The sequence below is a fragment of the Narcine bancroftii genome, chromosome 2, assembly GCF_036971445.1.
Source record: "Narcine bancroftii isolate sNarBan1 chromosome 2, sNarBan1.hap1, whole genome shotgun sequence".
Classification (NCBI taxonomy): domain Eukaryota; kingdom Metazoa; phylum Chordata; class Chondrichthyes; order Torpediniformes; family Narcinidae; genus Narcine; species Narcine bancroftii.
In genome coordinates, this window is record NC_091470.1 from 79,509,560 (window position 1) to 79,530,485 (window position 20,926).

Here is a 20,926-nt window from a genome sequence, read left to right on the forward strand (position 1 = left end):
AAGTAAACATTCAAATTGATAAGTCTGTAACGTATCATCTTCTTTCTTCTTCTTTGGCTTGGCTTCGCGGACGAAGATTTATGGAGGGGTAATGTCCACGTCAGCTGCAGGCTCGTTTGTGGCTGACAAGTCCGATGAGGGACAGGCAGACATGGTTGCAACGGTTGCAAGGGAAAATTGGTTGGTTGGGGTTGGGTGTTGGGTTTTGTATCTTACCGCAGTTTCAATTTAGTCAAAGCTATTTCCTGATCTTCTGACACTCTTTTCTGAAATTCCTTCTCCAGTTCATCGATCTGCTTTTCTAATTTAAGACTTTCAGCCATATACCCTTTCTTAACTTTAGTAGTATAACTAATTATTTCTCTTCTTAAATAAACTTTTAACGCATCCCATAATACAAAATGACTTTTAACTGAATTAGCATTTTCAATTAAGAAAAAATCAATCTGTTCCTTAACAAAAGCAACAAACTCAGGTTTTTTCAACAGCATTGTATTAAACCTCCATCTATAGGATGGATGTACTACCTCCGAATTTTCATAAGAAAAAAATAATAAAGAATGATCTGATATAACTCTACTCTTATATTCTGCCTGCAATACCTTCCCTTGTAAATGTGCCGATATTAAAAAAAATCTATTCTAGAAAATAAATTATGTTGGGAAGAATGAAAAGAGAAATCTTTCTCTGTAGGATTAATCCTTCTCCAAATATCGACCAAATTTAAATCTTTAATTAAAGCCCCAATTTGTATCACCCACCATCTTTGATTTTCTAATACATTTTGGGGATTTATCCATCAAAGGATCCAAAACACAATTGAAATCCCCCCCCCCAACTAGAATATTTTCATTAGTTTGACTTAATAACAAAAAAGCATCTGAAATAAAACATTCATCATCTACATTAGGTGCATAGATATTAAGGAAAGTCCAAAGTTCATTAAAGATTTTACAGTCCACTTTTAAAACCCTCCAAGCATTCCCCTCTACAGTCTGTAACTCAAAAGATAAATTCTTATGAACTAAAATCGCTACACCTTTTGCCTTAGAATTACATGAAGAAAAAAAAACATGACCAACCCAATCTCTTTTCAATTTCAAATGTTCTTTTTCAGTCAAATATGTTTCTTGTAAAAAAGCAATATCAATTTTTATTTTCTTAATATAAGCTAAAACTCACTTTCGCTTAATTGGATTATTTAATCCTTGAACATTAAAAGTTGCAAATTTCAAACTAGACATTTTAATAAACTAACAATATAATCACTTATATTGCTCTCCTACTAATAAAAAAAATCCACTCTCCCTCCCCTAATATGATAGAAAAAGTTTATATAAAAAGGAATACAATTAATTCCCCCCAAAAAAGAACTACCCAAAGGTAGTAATTCCCTAAAAAAACTGGGTGTGGTAAACCCCACCGGAGGCAGATGACTATCAAAGATATCAGTGCCATCTACCTCCCCCCAACCAGAAATACAATATATATAATAATATAATTCAACATCATAGAAATATTCAGCCCTGTGACTCCAGTCCCAAAGATTGGTTTGAATCTTCAACATCAATAAGACTGTGTGTCAAAACCTCCTTCTTCCCATCTTTTCCATTCCCATTCTTTCAATTCTGTCCATTTCCATTTCCATTGGCCCTTTTAGGTGATGATGGCGAGACTCTTCCCTGACCATGTAAATCTGGTAATGAATTAGCAAAAACCAATGCATCATGATCATTCTCAAAAAATTGAGACTGATAATTGCCACAAAAAACCTTCATCACAGCTGGGTATCGGAAAGCAAATTTATATCCTTTCCACCACAACACATCTTTAGTCGAATTGAACTCCCGTCGACATCTAATAATTTCTTGATTCAAATCATCACAGAAGAAAACTATTATTCTGAATCATCATTGAAGCTCGACTTTGTCTTGCCTTCTGTACCGCCAACCGCAAAATCATTTCTCTATCCTGATATTTCAGGCACCGAATTAAAACTGCTCCTGATGGTTCTCCCGGTAACGGTTTCCTCCTTAACGCTCTATGTTCCCTTTCCACTACTAAACCACCCGTAAAGAACTCTTTACCCAACATCTCAGGGATCTAGTTCTTAAATTTTTTTATTGGATCTGCACCTTTAACATCTTCCAGAAGGCCCACAATTTTTACATTATTTCTCCGACTTTGATTTTCCAATGAATCAATTTTTTTCAATAAATCTCTGTTCTGATTTCCCCAATCCATGACCGAATCTTCCACTTTTTTTGTTTTATCTTTATTATGTACAACTTGCTCTTTACATTCAGAGAAAGCTGTCTCAAGCTTTTTAAAAATTTCTTGTACTACATCTACTGAAGTAAGGCATTTATTAACATCTCTCTTAAGTGTAGGTATATCTTCAGAGACATTAAACATTGCAGATTGCATTTGAGTCATTTGATGAGACATAGTATCCATATGGTAAGCAATCCCTTCCAGCACAGTAAAAATAGAGTTCAGTCCGGATTCCAGTCCCACATCTTGAGACCCACCTTCTACAAGCTTCTCCTCCAATTGTTCCTGTGAACTGGCCATGAAAGATAAGTCTTCTTCTTGTTGCAGCATTATCAGGGCTTTTCCCATGCGGCTGCAGGTCTGGACACCCGACGACGGCACACCGACCACATCGGGGCGCCGCCGCTCAGGCCCCCCCCGGACCACACATGCTCCAATAAATCGTTAACCCTGGAAGCACCATGAATGCCCGGCAGGGCCAGGGGCTGCACAGGGGTGGTCTCCAGCGCCTTCCTGCGCATCCCTGACTCCCCTGATGGCAGCGTGGGCCCAAGGGCTCTTTGTTCAGTCGGGTCGTCCACGCGCCCAACATTGCGAACGCGCGGGTCAACGTAATACTTAGCCTAGCTGGAGTTCTCTGTGACTTGGAAGTTCCCGACGGCAACTCCGTGGTTCCAACTGGACAGGTAAGCCTCAATTCTTCAGCACTTTTAAAAAATAGTTTTTACTGTAGTTGAGTCTTAGGTTTTTTAATATTAGCCGCCATTATAGACAACTAATATACTTAGAAGCAGAAATAAAACGTTTATATACTTAGATTAAAGTTTAAAAACAGGTGTTTTAAAAAACTGGCTGGGGAGGATTAGGACCACACGTCTGCCCTCTACGCCATCTTGCCACGGCCCCCCGGCATGGTTTCTTCATCGAACATGCTAACAACATGGTAGTATCGTGGCGTCTGAGTTGATGTGTCTGAGGTGAAACTGCACCTCTGCTTGCCCAAACCAAGTGCAATGCGTCCAGAGGGGGGAGTTTCACTGCGACCACGTTGGCTGCTATTGCGTCCATATCGGGAGGCCAGAAAACTCTCTAGACTCACTGGGGTTACCAATGTAGTGGCTGCTACACAAACAGAAACACACCACTGAACACAATGGGGCTTTCAAGTGAACTGTTTATTCAAACTTCACGCATGCTGGCAGTGATGTCATCACGTTTGCCTGAGGTGCGCGCTTTGGCCAAAGCCACAGGGCATTGAAGTCCCCTGACAGTGCCATCTTCCTGCAGCTGCCCCACCGGTGCGGCGATACAAGCGGGGTCGGTTCGCCACAAGCGATGTGTGCCAGCATAAGGTCATCATTACAGTATATTACCATTACCAGTAATTACTGTAATAATGTGCACATGGCCGCTAACATACACGTACCATACCTGCTCACACCTTTAAACACAATTTCAGATTCTTGGTTATGTACAGGTACTTGCAGCTGTTGATCTGTAATCTGTGAAGAACTGGGATTTACTTTTATGTGATATGTGAAAAATTCCAGATTTTTTATCTAAAAATGGGGGTTGACTTTTACAATAGATCGACTTTTACCACAGTACATATGGAAGAAGTGGTAAAGCAGTGTAGCAATGTTTGGATAACTGATACAAATGGCCTGCTCCTGTGGTGTTTGATTTTGTAGCAAATTATTCTCACATGAGGAGCATGATCACGTGAAAATGTTAAAAAAAACTATCAAACTTAATATATATTTTTTTTCCTTCTTGAAGACATTGAAACACGCTGTCCAAATGGTGAGAAGATAATTCAGTATAAGAAGGCAAATTTAGAAAAGTATGCTCCATACTTGAACAAAGATGGGATGGTGAAACGACTGATTGAATACAAGGATATTGAATGTAAGTTTTAATTGCTGTTGTGTGTTTTCATCTCCTTTCTTTTTAAAACATGAAGGGAAATGTGAGTGGCTTGTGCTAGCAACCCAGTTTTTACCTTGGGATTGTATAGTAGAGTGCTGTTCAAATATTGTTGAGACATTATTCCTAAGTCAACTCAGTATTCGTCCATTGTTCATGTGATCCTGCTGTGCCAAGCAGGGTTGCAGTGGGATGGTTAGGACATCAACAACAGACCAGTAATGGAAACTGGGAACTTCCTCACCCAAATAACTCAATCCCAACAGAGTATCCAGCACAGTGGTGGCGGGGTTGGGAGAGCAGGTCATGGGTTGCTGTCTAATAATTTTTTATGCAAAACAGAAGCGTGCCAATTTGGACACTAATAAGCCAGCAGATGCTTCCACAATAGCTACAGCAATTTCACTTTACACATACAGTAATCAAAAATTTTCTGATGACTGTTAAATTATATAGATGGTGATTGATTTTCTTCCCATTTAACTGAGACACTTCAGCATGCAAAGAAATGAGTAAAAACCACGATAATTGTGCGAAGTCGACCTCCTGTTGCCTTATGAAAACAGCCAACATATTAGAAGACCTACCCCACCCCAGTACACTCTCTTCTCCCCGTTCCAATCAGGCAAAAGATAAGAGTTTGAAAACAATATCATCAGATTCAAGAACAGTATCTTCCCCATTGTTAGCGGACTATTGAACAGACACCTATTAGTAAAATGATGAGGTGCTTGCTCTGTTCTTTACTCAACCTTTTCTCTGTACTTTAGTTTTACTTTTGCACCACTTGTTGTGCTCAAAGATAGGTTGACTTGACTGGATAGAAACTCAGTACAAGGGACAATAAATAATTCATTTGCTTCATTTGAGAAAATTATTTGTGTAGTCTTAGTTCTTCAATAGAAAACATGTTTATGTGAGGTAAATAATACTATTCCATGAAGAAAACAAATTTAGTACCCAAACTTTTTAATATAATAGGTTTAAAAGAAGTCTGTAGTATTAATCACATCAATGAAAGTGAGTAGTAAAGGATAAAACATAGGTAGAATGAAAAGAGATTCAAAATTTTTCTGTCTATCATCCACAGGTACTTCTTTGGTGAAGGTGACAGAGTGGTATGCAAACAGAAAGGACATGCTGGAAAAAATTGAACGTAACATGAAAACTCGGACCATTACAGAGCACTTTAGAAATGGCCGACATCTGGCACTAAAAAGTGAGAGCAGCACAAAAAGTTTAGTAATAGGATACATGAAAGGTGTCTGTGGTTCATGAAGAATTAGACTGCTTTCTGTTCGATGAATTACATGACTAATCTCTGTCTTCACCATGGCTGTATCCTGTTTTTTTTTTGAAACTTTATTTATTAATTTTAACATATAAAGAGTCAGTAATTCACATACAAAAAAAATACAAAACGAAGTAATACAAATACAAAGTAACATAATTAATACAATACCAATCTCAAAATCTCCCCCTGACAACTAAAAACTAAGACTAAAAGAAAAGAAACTATTTTTAACCCCTAAACCCCCCCTCCCCACCCCCACAATAAAGAGTGAAGAATTAATAGTTAGTATAATAAGAGAAAAAAAAATTTTAAAAATCTTAAAAAGAAAATCAATATATATCTTTAAAAAAATATTAATTAAGTATTAATTATTAGTCCACAAAATTTTTATTATATAAAACTATATATAAAAAAAACAAAAACAAACAAAAAAACTTAAAACGAAAAAAAAGCCAACTAATAAAAAAAGGAAAGAAAAAAAAACATATATATAGAAAAAAAATATATAAATGAAAAGTTTTTTTTTTAAAAAGAGAAAAAAAAAGAAAAAAAAATTAATTCAAACTTATTTAAATTATATATAATCAATAAATGGAGTCCACTTTAACTCATAAAAAGACATCTTATCTTGTATAGAAAATGATATTTTTTCCATGACAAAATAAAACTTCATCTCTGAATACCACCTATCTGAAGACAATACATTTCTATTCTTCCAAGTAATCGCTATATATTTCTTAGCCACTGCCAATGCTAAATAAATAAAAGAAATCTGGTAATTATCTAATTCTAAATCAATCAACGGTTGCATATTCCCTAATAAAAATATATCAGGGTCTAATACAATATGAAGATTATATAGATTATTAAATACAGATTGAATATCTTTCCAAAATTGTTGTAACCGATCACACAACCAAACAGCATGTAAAAAAGTACCAGAAACCTGATCACAACGAAAACAAAAATCTGACTTACTAAAACCAAATTTTTTAAATTTTTCGGGTGTTAAATATAATTGATGTATAAAACTATAATTGATCATCGCCAGTCTAGCATTGATCAATTTTCGAACACTGTTACGACAAATTTCAGACCAATCTTCTTCAGTTATTGTTAAGCTTAAATCTTTTTCCCATTTCATTTTATCTTTATCCCAATCTATTTTACTTTCACATTCCAACAAAATACGATACAAGCCTGATATATAACCCTTTTTTGAAAATGAGAGCACGTATTTCTCAAAATCAGTTTCAGACAATAAATTCATTTGGCAACCACATACCTGTTTTACAAAAGATCTTAACTGATAATACACAAATATAGAATGACCACTTATATCAAATCTCTTTTGCAATTCTACAAAAGAACAAAAATGACCTTCTAAAAAAACAGTCAGATAAATTGTGTATTCCTTTCTCCTCCCATTGTTTCAAAATAGTATTAGATACCGTGAAAGGAACAAGTTGATTATTAAATAATGGTAATCTTCCCGACCACTTATTTTTCAATCCCATTTTATGTAATTTACTTGTCCATAAATTCATTAAATGTTTCAATATTGGTACATCATAAGTTCGTAACAAATTTTTATTCCATCGAAATAAAAATTCATTCAAAAATTTTTCAGAAATAACTGCCAATTCTATCTGTGCCCAACTAGGCGTTTCTTGTGTGGCCATTAATACGCTAAGAAATCTAAATTGAGCTGCTTCATAATAAAATTGAAAATTAGGTAGTCGTAACCCTCCAAATTGAAAATCCCACATCAATTTTTTCAACGCCACCCTAGGGAATTTTCCTTTCCACAAAAAATCCCTAATTACCTTATATAAGTCCTTAAAAAATCTTTTTTGTAAACAACAGGGAATTGATTGGAATAAATATTGTATACGAGGAAAAATATTCATTTTTATAGTATTAATTCTTCCTAATAAACCCAAAGGTAAATCTTTCCATTTAACTAAATCTGCCTTAATCTTCTTCATTAAAGGAAGATAATTAAGTGAATATAAGTTTTGGTAATCAGTATTAACATTAATTCCCAAATATTTAATTTGTTTCGTCCACTTCAAATTCGTAATATTTCTAAACATTGAATAATCATCTTTACTAATTGATAAAATTTCACTTTTAGTCCAATTAACCTTATAACCAGATAATTGACCATAAATCTCTAAAGAATCTTGAAGTGCTGGCAGAGAAACATCAGGATCCACCAAATACAGCAAAACGTCATCCGCAAATAAATTTATTTTATAATCTTCATTCAAAACTATCATACCTTTGATACTTTCATTCTGACGTATTAATTGTGCTAAAGGTTCAATAACTAAAGCAAACAAAGCGGGTGATAATGGACATCCTTGTCTAGTAGATCTTGTTAAATTAAAAGATTCTGAAAGCAAACCATTAGTAACAACTCTAGCTTTCGGGCCATTATACAAAGCCTTAATAATACCAATAAATGAGGGACCAAACGAAAACTTATCAAGTACTTTAAATAAAAACTTCCACTCTACTCTATCAAATGCCTTTTCTGCATCCAATGAAACCACCATTGGATAATTCTTCTGAGATTTAGATCTATTTATTAAAGTAATTAATCATAAAATATTATCCGAAGCATACCTATTTTTAATAAAACCTGTTTGATCACGATGTATTATCTTTGGTAAATACTGAGTTAACCTATTAGCCATAACTTTAGCCACTATTTTATAATCTACATTTAACAATGATATAGGACGGTAAGAAGCTACCTGTAAAGGGTCTTTATCTTTTTTTGGTATAACTGTAATTTTTGCATTAGAACAGGACTCAGGTAAATGAAAAGTATCATAAAGTTGTTGTATTACATTCTTAAATAAGGAAGATATATCAACATAAAAAGTCTTATAGAACTCAATAGAAAAACCATCTCCACCGGGCGTTTTTCCATTTGGCATATCTTTTATAGCCATTTCAATTTCATTATCCATAAAAGGTTTATCTAACTCCTGTCTATCTTCTTGAGTTAACTGTGGTAAATTAATATTTTTCAAAAAAGAGTCTATTACATCTTCTTTTATCTCTTTACATTCAGTCAAATAAAGTTTTTTATAAAAATTACAAAATTCATCATTAATTTCTTTTTGACTAAAAGTAATACCCGATTTATTTCTAATAGCTGATATAATCCTAGATAACTGTTCTTTTTTTAATTGCCAAGCTAATACTTTATGAGCTTTCTCACCCCATTCATAAAATTTATTTTTTGAACGATTCAACAGACATTCAAATCGATATGACTGTAACTTATTATACTTCAACTTTAAATTAGTTAATTGGATCTTTTGAAATTCAGTAGCTTTCTTTTGAAATTCTTTTTCACAGATTGTTATTTTCTTCTCCAAATCCTCAGTTTCTCTAACTCACTCTTTCTTCAATTTAGATGCATAACTGATAATTTGAGCTCGTAAAAAAGCTTTCATTGCATCCCACAAAACAAACTGATCAGAAACAGAATGAACATTATTAGCAATGAAATCCTCAATTTGTTTTTTCAAATAAACAATAAATTCTGGCTTTTGTAGTAACATAGTATTAAATCTCCATCTTAAAGTATGTTGTGTAACTTGAGAACTTTGATATTCCAATAATAACAATGAATGATCCGAGACTAACCTTGCCTTATAATCCACAGATATAACTTTATCCTGTAAATGTGCCGAAATTAAAAAATAATCAAGTCTTGAAAAAGAATTATGTCGAGAAGAATAAAAAGAAAAGTCTTTCTGTGTAGGATTAAATCTACGCCAAATATCAACTAAATTCAAATCTTTAATCATATTAGCCATATGTATCGCCATCTTTGATTTCTTAATTACCTTTGGATACTTATCCAATAACGGTTCTAATACCATATTTAAATCCCCCCCAATCATCACATTGGAATTAGCTTGTCCCAATAATAAAGATATTTCTGTAATAAAAGCAGAGTCTTCAACATTTGGGGCATAAACATCAATCAAAGTCCAAGCTTCATTAGAAATCATACAGTTCAACTTAAGTAGTCTTCCTCCATTTTTCTCCTCGTCTTGCAATTGAAACGGTAAATTCTTATGTACCAAAACCGCAACTCCTTTTGCCTTTGAATTAAATGAAGAATAGAAGACTTGTCCAACCCAATCCCGCTTAAGTTTCAAATGTTCTTTATCTGTCAAATGAATTTCCTGTAAAAAGGCCACATCTACTTTAAATTTTTTTAAATAAGCAAGTACTTTCTTACGCTTTATAGGATTATTCAAACCCTGAACATTAAGAGAAGCAAACTTAAATTTCGACATATCTTTCAACAATTAGAAAAAAAACCCCCAACTCTTACCCCTTTACCCTCTCTTAATACAATCAAAAAAAAGAAAAAAGAAAGGAAAAAAAAACCCCTTCACTCTTTAATCTGATAATACAAAAAAAAGAAAAGAAAAACCGGGTAGGAGGTTAAAAATACCTCCTCCCGTCTAAACCGCACAATGCGGTAACTCCCCAAAAAAAAATGGGTGTGAGGTAACTCACACGTAGCTGATGACTGCTGGAAAATACTGCCCATCCAGCCCCCTCTCCCAACCCCCATATCATATTAACATAATCATTATCTAAAACCATCTCCAGAATTTTCTTTTAATCAATTTAATCTCTACGGCTACCCTTATCTCCATCTCTTCTTGGGGATCATTTCCCTTCTTCCATCTCCAAATTTTTCTGAACAATTTTATCTCTCTTATCTCCCTTATCTCCATTTCTTCTTGAAAATCGACTCCCTTCTTCTGTCTCCACTCTCTTTGGAGACCGTGGTGGACTACGTCTTTCTTGAAATTGCATAATTGACAAAGATTGAGCAAAATCCATAGCCTCCTTAGGATTATCAAAAAATTTGGGTTGATAACCATCTTGAAAAATCTTCAATACTGCTGGATATCTAAATGTTGCTTTATATCCTTTTCTCCATAACACTTCTTTCACAGGATTAAATTCACGCCGTTGAAACATAACTTCTTGACTCAAATCCGGATAAAAGAAAACACGATTATTTTCGACCATCAAGGGGGATCTTCTTTGTTGTGCATTTCTTATAGCCGTGCGCAAAATTGTCTCCCTATCGCAATAATTTAAACAACGAACCAAAACCGATCTTGGATTTTGTCCTGAAAAAGACTTTCTTCTTAAAGCTCTATGGGCACGTTCCAAAATTAAACCGTCCGGGAACTTATCCCATCCTAACACCTGCGGGATCCATTCAGTAAAAAATTTTCTTGGATCCGGTCCTTCCATACCTTCTGGTAAACCAACAATTTTTATATTATTCCGTCTAGATTGATTTTCTAAATAATCAACCTTTTTCATCAGATTCTTATTCTGAATTTGTAAATCTTCAATTGTTTTATTTACTTCTTGCATTTGTTCCTGTACTATATCAATTTCATGATCAACATCTTCAAATTTTTCTTTCACTTCAAGCTTGAAAGCTCCATAATCAGCCATCTGTTTAGTGATAGTTTCCGTCAAAACCTTAAGCTCAGTATTAGTTTGAACTACAACTCTGGATAATTGCGTCATTGTAAGATATATCTTGGTTTCAAAATTCTGAAAATACATATCCATTTGAGTAGATTCAACTACAAAAGGCTCCTGCCGTTTCTGTTTCACTGAAGGATCTTCTATTTCTTCCCTCATTTTAACTTTAGCAGTTTTCCTTATAGTTTGGCTGCGTGTAGAAACCCCTGCCACAGCCTCCTCAGCAGTATCTGGAGGTCTGTGGCTAGGGATATTCTTACCCCATATTTTATCAAATACTTCTTGTAAATCGGGTTTTAGTAAAGTCTCCTTTGTTAATAGTACATCTTGTAGCACTGGTGCTTTATCCAAGGTTAAATCTCCACTCCCTGTCGGATTTTCAGCAGACAGCGTCTCAGCTGGTTGTAGGAGTAAAGGTTCATTCATAATATTTACAGCTAGTGCTGATTCTCACACATGCGCCCGGCTAGCCCTTTGTTCTAAGGGCTGCCGGGCGCCATCTTCAAAGAGTCCTACCGACAAAGAACTGGACTCCGCTGCCGAACCTCGGATCTCCTCCCCTGGGTCCATCTCGCACTGTAGTCTGGCTTCCCGTGTGCAGGTAGGCTTGGAATCTTTAAGTCCTGGAAAATGTAGTTTCTTGACAATCTGTTGCCTTTTTTTTTACTTTTCTTCAACAACTGTACCATCAGGGATTAGCCTAACACCTCTAACTATTTTTAAACTTTTAAAAAGTTTTAACGGGCATTTCTAGACAAAACAATAACAAAGGGTCGGGAGAGGACTGGAAGGCACGTATGATCCTTATGCCATCTTGCCACGCCCCCCATGGCTGTATCCTGTTGATTGCAAATCATTTGATACTGCTATGATCCCATGACCATTTTTCTAGGTTGGAACATTTTAATGTATGCATGGTGGTCTCTCCAAAAATTCTAACTATTTTATGGGATGGAAAACAGGAACAAGAGATACTGAAAATTATTTGAAGAATTTATTTTTATCCAAAAAGTTACAGGAAGGAGAAATGTCAGTAGCTTGTGTTCCTCCCTCTATTAGGATTTTGGGAACCACCCCATGGCCTTGTTGCCATCTTTCACCCAATGATATCCTGGGAAATGGAAATAAGAAATTACATGGCAGTAATATTGGCCAATATGTTGTCTACTGTCTGGGGGCGTAGCCAGGTTCTAAAGTTACAGGGAGCAAGCACATAAAAAAGGCTTCACGACATATGCCAGATGGTGAGTCAATGGTTGAATGGCGGCCCACACTGATTTTTCGGTCGTGTCAGAATGGGGTGGGGGGGGGTGGTGGTGCCGGCAGCCTCAGATTGGAGCGGGGGGGGGGGGTTGGTGGAATTTTGAAAAATATGCTCAGGGAAAGCTGTCGCTCCCCCTGAACCCCTTAGCTAAGCCACTGCTATTGCTCCCGGTGACTACAAAGGATTAGAGACCAAAGTCTTTCTTCTTTCTTCTTCTTTGGCTTGGCTTCGCGGATGAAGATTTATGGAGGGGTATGTCCACGTCTGCTGCAGGCTCGTTGGTGACTGACAAGTCCGATGTGGGACAGGCAGGCACGATTGCAGCGGTTGCAAGGGACAATTGGTTGGTTGGGGTTGGGTGTTGGGTTTTCTCTCCTATGTCTTTTGTCAGTGAGGTGGGCTCTGCAGTCTTCTTCAAAGGAGGTTGCTGCCCGCTGAACTGTGAGGTGCCAAGATGCACGGTTGGAGGCAATATCAGCCCACTGGCGGTGGTCAATGTGGCAGGCACCAAGAGATTTCTTTAAACAGTCCTTGTACCTCTTCTTTGGTGCACCTCTGTCTCAGTAGCCAGTGGAGAGCTCGCCATATAACACGATCTTGGGAAGGCGATGGTCCTCCATTCTGGAGACGTGACCCACCCAGCGCATTTGAGTTTTCAGCAGCATGGATTCGATGCTTGTGGATTCTGCCAGCTCGAGTACTTTGATGTTGGTGATGAAGTCATTCCAATGAATGTTGAGGATGAAGCAGTGACAGCGCTGATGGAAGCGTTCTAGGAGCTGTAGGTGTTGCCGGTAGAGGACCCATGATTCAGAGCTGAACAGGAGCGTGGGTATGACAACGGCTCTGTACACGCTGATCTTTGTGTGTTTCTTCAGGTGGTTGTTTTTTCAGACTCTTGTGTAGTCTTCCAAAGGCGCTATTTGCCTTGGCGAGTCTGTTGTCTATCTCTTTGTCGATCCTTGCATCAGATGAAATGGTGCAGCTGAGGTAGGTAAACTGGTTGACCGTTTTGAGTTCTGTGTGCACGATAGAGATGTTGGGGGGCTGGTGGTCATGGTGGGGAGCTGGCTGATGGAGGACCTCAGTTTTCTTCAGGCTGACTTCCAGGCCAAACATTTTGGCAGTTTCCACAAAACAGGACGTCATGTGCTGGAGAGCTGACTCTGAATGGGCAACTAATGTACTACTGTACTTAATGAGTTGGGAGATTTACCTCTTGTCCTGGTCCATTTAAAGTTGCTAAATTGGAAAAGGGAAAAGGGGGAAGAGTGTGCAGGGTATTCATTCACATGTTGCCTATTTCATCTTGAAAAAAATGTTTTAATCCAGCCCAGAACAATGGATTGAAAGAGTTTACAGTAATCCATGTGAAATGAACCAGTATTTAGACGAGAGCCCTTGGCAAAAAGCAATCATCCATTTAGGAGGCCTGAAATGACAAAACTTGTGAAAATGCCTGATGTGAAAAACCAAAGGATCACATAAACAGCATTTTAAATCTACACATCATTAGACCAGGCCAGAGGAAGCTGCAGTCTACAACTCTTGGGACAATAGCTGTTGGCAAACTAGTACTGGGTGCCCAGATGGCAAAAAGCTCCTTTCCAAGCAAGGACATCCTCTACTTAGATAAATTTAGAAACTCCTCAGAATGTTTTCAAGGGAAAATGTAGTTTGCAAATTTAGCAACTATAGTTGGTGCAGTTTCAGGTTTTGAAAATTAGAATTTGTCACAGTTCCTCCTGCGTAACACTAAATGTTGCGAAAGAGTGTCCAGGGACTGCATCCTATCTACAGGACAAATTCTATACTTCCAAGTTTTAGTGAGCACCCAGTTTCCACACACATTACTCATCAGTAGAACTTTCCCTCAATGATGCTTCTTAACTGACAGGGCTTTCCTGCTATAAATAGCAAACCCATCCCAGAAAGATTATGACAGCCAGTTAATTAATTCCTACTCACAGTTAGACTTCAAATGTTTGTGAATAGTTAAAAAAATAAAAGCACTTAAATCAGTTATGTTTAACTTTAAAGAAATACATTCAATTTAATTCAAATTATGTAAATTGCCTAAAACATTCCCAAAAACAAAAATCAGAAAATGCTGCAAACATTCCATAGGTAAAAGATATCAACAGAACTGGGAAGCAGTCTTGATAAAGGGTTTAGACATAAAATGTTGACTTGTAGCGGGCTGAGCGACCGCATGGGTCAAAGGTGATACCCATGGCTGTGTGTGACTGGGCTTTCCTCGCCACCTGGGTCGCGTGTTTCCCAACTCACAACACATCAGACCGAGGATCACAGTTCACCTCCTCCTTCTGGTCCAACCTGGCAAAATTCTGCGGCTGCCAAGTCCACCATACGACGGCTTACCATCCTCAAGCAAATGGACTGGTCAAATGGTTCAACTGCCACCTGAAGGCCACATTGAAAGCCTGATTGGGAAACCTCCACTTCCGGGTAGCAATGAGACCGGAACACGATGACGTCACTTCTGGAAGCTGCAGGGTACATCACCAATAAGATCATGGCTGGTCTGGCCATGTACTCAGTTCCACCTACCTCCCTATTCCACATTAATCTTGTATTCCTTAATTATTCAAAAATCTATCAGTGTCTGAAATACATTTAATTAAATCTCTTTTAGCTTCAATAGGCAAAGACATCCAGTAAGAATAAAAGGAAGAAAAACATGCTGAGCCAAGATCATAGATGGATGACTGATGGAGAGAAATCATTACTTGAAGCAGTAACATTCAACATTAAGTCCTCAAGCTGTCTGTACACTATGCCTTTAACCTCCACAGATACTGCCAGTTTGTTTTTGTTTTGTTAAATAAATTTTGATAACTGATGGTCTCACACTTTCAGTTATTCCTCCATGACCAGGTGTTCATTTCTGACAGAGCATATCTACCGATCATCTGAGCCAGAGACTGAAAGGACAATGACATTCAATGGCAAGCTCCGTGTGGATGGGCTAATGAGCAGAGTGGAAACCCCTACGGAAATGACGGAAACGTTCAGTGAAAGACCAGACTTCCTTATTTACAGAAACACAGTATTTGCCAAGCGACTGAAGAAAGTAAAGCTCCCAGGAGCTATTCACTCAAATTACCGCACCATTCTGGTAATTAATCAATTTTTTAATCATTCGTCTCTTCCAATTTTCTCCCCTTACTGGGCTTCACATGAAGATTGTTATATGCTATTTCTATGTCTAGTCCTTTTCCAAGTAGTAACCATTCAAGAGTGTGCCCACAAAATAATATTCAATAATAAATAATGTTCAAAGAAAGAGTTCTTAAATGATTGAGTTTGTTGTTTAGGAGTCTGATGGTGGAGGGGTAACAACTGTTCCTGAACCTCATGTTATGAGTATTTCGGCATCTATACCCCTTTCCTGATGGCAGCAGTGAGAACAGAACATGTCATGGGTGGTGTGGATCCTTGATGATTGCTGCTGCTCTCCAATGGCAGTGTTCCCTGTTGATGTTCTCGATAGTGGGGAGGGTTTTGACTGTGATATCCTGGGCTGTGTCCACTACCTTTTGGTGAGCTTTATGCTCAGAGGTGATGCGGGCAGTCATCGCTCTTTCCACCACACGTCTGTAGAAATTTGCCAAGGTTTCTGATGTCATACCGAACTTCCACAAATTTCTGAGGAAGTAGAGGCACTGATGTGCTTCATTCATGATGACATTCATATGTTGAGTCCAGGAAAGGTCCTTTGAGATAGTGACTCCCAGGAATTTTTAAATTTTCTCGCCATCTCCACTTCCGTTCCCCCCATTGATCACTGGTTTTTCCTTCCTTTATCTCTTTGGTTTTGGTGACATTGAGTGTGAGGTGGTTGTTAGTGCACCATTCAGCCAAGATTTCAATCTCCCTCTTTGATCTTTGATCTATACAAATTTGAAGTCAAATTTTCTCAAATGTATCAAGGTCAAGAAAAGTGTCATAACAGATTATTATCACTATTCCCATAGTGCATCATGCAAGAAACCACAAAGAACCGGTCACTATTCTTGCCAATTTTTACCTGGCTCTCACTTTCACTTGGTCTACCTCCAACTCTTGGGCTCCCTTTCTCAACTTATGTATACTTACTTGTGACATAGTTTAAGTCCACGGGCTCCCACACCACCTTTACTACTTTTCTTCCAACTCTGCTTCCTGGAAGAAGTCAATTCCACTCTCCCAGTTTCCATTTCTTCAAATGTGATTCTGGTATCAGATTTATAATTTCCTCCTCTACTGTTTTTGAACTGTTCCTACCCCATCACTCTAGGCCTCTCTTCTTCACTAATACTCTTCATCATAAGCAATTTCCCTTGCAACCACAAGAAAACCATTGCCTGTCCTTTAACCTCTTCCCTTCTCCTCCAAACATACCTTCCATGTGAAGCAGTTGTTTACTTTTAAATTACTGTATTCATGATATGGCCTCCTCCACTTTGGTAAATGCAAATTGGTTGACCACACTATAGAACACCACTGTTCAGACTGCATTGGTAACCATGACCTTAAGAAGGCCTCAGGATAAGAACCAAATGCAAGAAAATGGGACGAGCTAAAATGCCAACTTGATTGACGTGGATGAGTTGGGCTGAAAGGCCTGTTCTGCACTATCTGGCTCCATGACTCTGTGATAATATAAATATTTACACTCTGATGCTGCCACAAAACACCAAATTTCATGACTTGTTCATGACAATAAATTGATTCTGATTCTGACTAAAAGGATAATGGATGGATGTGAAATCCTGATTGTTTTATTCTTTGCAAATGATGCCTGACCTGCTGAGCAGTAATCCCTAGCATTTTTTGCTTTAGTCCAGACATACTTTCTCCACTACAGCCAGTGCTGCTACCTCTTATCTCTTCTCAACTCCAACCAGGAACAAAGCTACCCACCGCCCAGTTTCTTTGTAACTTAAAACCTGCTTTATTTTTATCTTTTCAAGTTCAAGTTCACTTATCATCAGATTTTACCTGACAAAACAGTGTTTCCTGGTCCATGGTGCAAAAACAGTGCAAACACACATTCAGACCAACTGTACCTAAAAACATATACACATAATCTATATACATGACTTATATACATATATTAAAAATAAATAGTATTAATAAGTAGTAGAGCCAGTTCAGCAATCATTCAGTAGTCTCACTGCCTTGGGAAGTTGCTGTTCATCAGCTTGGTGGATCTAGCTCTAATAATTCTGTATCTCTTTCTCAATAGGAGTAGCTGGAAGATGCTGTTTGTGGGGTGGAAGGGGTCCTCACGTATTTTGTGAGCTCTGTTTAAACTAAGATCCCGATAATTCACATTGTTGAGGGGAAGGAGACCTCAATGATCCTCTCTGCTGCTTTTATGGTCCTGTAGATTGACCTCCGATCCAATGCTACCATACCACACTATGATGCTGCCAAGCAGGATGCTCTCGAAAGAGCTCTTGTAGAAAGATGATAGAGTGGTGGCTGGTAATTTTGCCCACTTCATCCTTCTAATGAAGTGTAGTCACTGTGGCATCTTCCTGACAAGTGAGGAATATTATGTGTTCACATCTTAGTGAACACTGAGGAATTTTGTGCTCTCTACTGTGTCCACTACCAAGCTGTTAATGTATATTGGAGGGTGGTTGTCTCTGATCATCCTGAAGTCCACAATCATCTCCTTTGTCTTGTCCGCTTGAGACTCAGGTTGTTCTACTCGCACCTTTTCATGAGATTTTCCACCTTTTCTCTGTACTACGACTTATTGTTATTGCTGATGAGGCCAACTACTGATGACTCTATTGTAGCTGGATAAGGCATTGCAATCGTGAATAGGAACAGGCTAAGCACACAGCCCTGTATCATAATACAGCATATTATTAAATGCTGAGCTGAAGTCAATGAACAGGAGCCTGACGTATGAGACATTGTTCTCCAGGTGGGTCAGGGCATTGTCAGTGGATTGGTTCTGTCTGTAAGCAAATTGAAATGGTGTGCTTTGATACGTTCCATCAGAAGATGGTTGAAGCTTTGCATAATGGTGGAGCTCAGTGCCACAAGGCGTTTATCATTGAGGCCTGTTACTGTCACCCTCTTTGGGACCAGGATGATGATAGCTGCCTTAAACCCCACAGGGATGATGGACTGATACAATGATGTGTTGAAGATGTGACGAGTTATATTTTATATAAATATGTCTTTAAAAGAGATAGATTGTGGGGGTTTAGTGTGTAGGTCACTTAACAAACTGAGAAACACATCACAAAAGAGATCACATTTAAAATACTAGAACTTTGCTGAAAGTGAGACATTGAGGCACCGAGTGCCTTTGCAAAGACAATAAAACTATTTTGGAAGGAATTTTAAAACCCAGCTGCAAATAAACAGTCCAGGTTCAAAGTGCTGATAGGATCTTTCAAGGAGTGGGTTAGCCCTGCAAGAAGTTCTGGTTTTTTTTCAAGCAGAGAGAGAGAAGAAAAAACAAAACAGGATTTCTCTTTGGGAGAGAGAGGGAGAGAGTTCAGCAGCAGTAGCTGGGACTGGAACATGACAAGCTGGCAAGCTGTTGAAACCCCATTTTGAAGATGGGTTGTGAGTTCTGAGTTCAGCCTGTTGAAAACCCTTGTAGTCCTTACAAGAGGAAATGGCTGGCTAAAGGGTTTCTCCTGAAGCAAGAGAAAGAAGAGGAACTTTGTGGTAACCTGAAAGAAGAGGTTATCATTTGAAAAACCCATAATGAGGCAAGTTTCTTCGGCAAGGCACTGAAGTGGCTGATTGGAGGGCATCAGTTTATGTGTTCAACAAGAACCTTCCTGAGCGGTAACCCTTTAAGCACCAGAGCTTGGTGAAAATTCATAAATGTTAAATTCTGTGCACAGTATAAGAATTGCCTAATACTGGTGAACTTGGAGGTGTGAGAAGTGACATTGGACTGTGAATCAAACAACTTTCCTGAACATATACACATTACATACATGTGCGCTTAGAATTAGAAGGGGGTTAATAGTAATAAGATAAAGTTTGATCTTGTTTTTCTGTTTAAAGAACATTAAAAGCAACTTTTCTTTAAGTAACCATTTGTCTTGGTGAATTTCTGTTGATGCTGGGTTTTGGGGTCTTCTAGACTCGTAACAAAGATCTCCATAAGCACCTCCATCAGTTGATCTGCACAGTCCTTCAGTACCTGACTGGTTATGTTATCTGGTCCCACTGCCTTGTGTGGGTTCATCCTGGATAGGATTCTCCTCACCTCGGCTGTGGCTATGCAGGGAGAGACAGAGTTTTCTTTGCCATGGTGTTCTTCAGGGAGAGATGGAGCTTTCTTTGACATTAGCCTGTTCTTCATAGAAGGAGTAGAAAGTGTTCAGTCAATCTGGCACCATTATTGTTGACTTATAAGGTTGTCTTGTGATATGTTATTTTGATACCTTGCCACATGTACCTCATGTCGTCAGTGTTGCACAGCTGACTGTGGATCTACTATGTAGACCTATGCTTTGCCTTCCAGACTACAAGAGACAGTTCAACCCAGGCTGATCTTAATGCCAATTTCTTAATGTTTAATGTCTGAAGACTACATCTCGAGATCTGAGAAGTGCACGAACCTCTGCGTCCAACTATGGTTTCTGGTTATCCCTGATTGTGTAGCATTTGATCTCTGACATCCTTGATGCACTTTCATGTCACTTACCTCATGTACTTGTTATTGTTTATGTGGATGTTTTTGGTGGCGACCTCTATGAAACAGTGCCAGTCCATGGTCTCAAACCAATCCCTTAGTGTTGCTGTGCCCCCCACCCACCCCCATCTCCTGCAACCAGCCATGTTTGATCTGCCTGCGAACTGACTTTGTCTATTTTGCCTGCAGTCTGTATGCCTGGATTAGCAGGACAGATATGGTCTGAGTATCCAAGGTGGGGGAAAGGGGCACTCCATCTTGGGTGTTTCTCTGGATTCTAGAGAAAGAAATCCTCACTTTTATTCAAAATGATCAGCCCCATTAGCTCCAAAACTTACTGAATATTTTCTGCTTTCCTGATTTAAAAAAAATTTCTTTTCTTGACCAAACTTTTCAGAAAATAACAGAGCAGTTTGCCAGAAACAGAAAAAAGCCAGTCAACCAGGATGTGGCCAAGCAAATATTTCTGATCACTGCAGAGCACATTCAGGTGACATATCATCGTGAGGATGGCAGAATCACAGCAGTGAAGAGAGAGTTCATCCTCCCACCAAACTTGATGCAAAAGGATGATCAAGAAATTAACATGGACCAGATTGTCATGACTTTTGAGGTAGAGTAACATCTCCCTGCGTAATAAAAGAAAATATACCTCAAATCTAAAAGAAGGGGTAGCATGATTTTCAAATGAGAGTTTGGCAATTAGGAATAAAATTGGACAGGACTTTTCCACACAAAGAAGTGTAATGATGTGACTTCCTGCAAAAGGCGTTAGATGCTCCATGGATTGAACTGTTCACCTGATTGGAAAAATGTAGAATTTTATAGGTTTAAATGAGAATCTTGTTCAATTTCAGTCGTCTTCCTCACACACTGTGGAGACAAGATTTCACAATGTCAGTCATTATTCTTTGGAAGCTCAATGTCTGTA

The 20,926-nt window shown here is 38.0% G+C and overlaps 1 protein-coding gene across 3 annotated transcripts in view; it reads left to right on the top strand.

Moving 5' to 3' along the window:
* ccdc135 (coiled-coil domain containing 135) overlaps positions 1 to 20,926 on the top strand; it is a 144,016-nt gene that overhangs the window by 66,069 nt on the left and 57,021 nt on the right. For all 3 annotated transcript variants that reach the window (XM_069917196.1, XM_069917197.1, XM_069917198.1), the window contains 4 exons: positions 4,054 to 4,182; positions 5,291 to 5,419; positions 15,227 to 15,450; positions 20,393 to 20,608. In XM_069917196.1, coding sequence (XP_069773297.1) covers positions 4,054 to 4,182; positions 5,291 to 5,419; positions 15,227 to 15,450; positions 20,393 to 20,608 — 698 coding nt within the window. The remainder of the gene's footprint in view (positions 1 to 4,053; positions 4,183 to 5,290; positions 5,420 to 15,226; positions 15,451 to 20,392; positions 20,609 to 20,926) is intronic.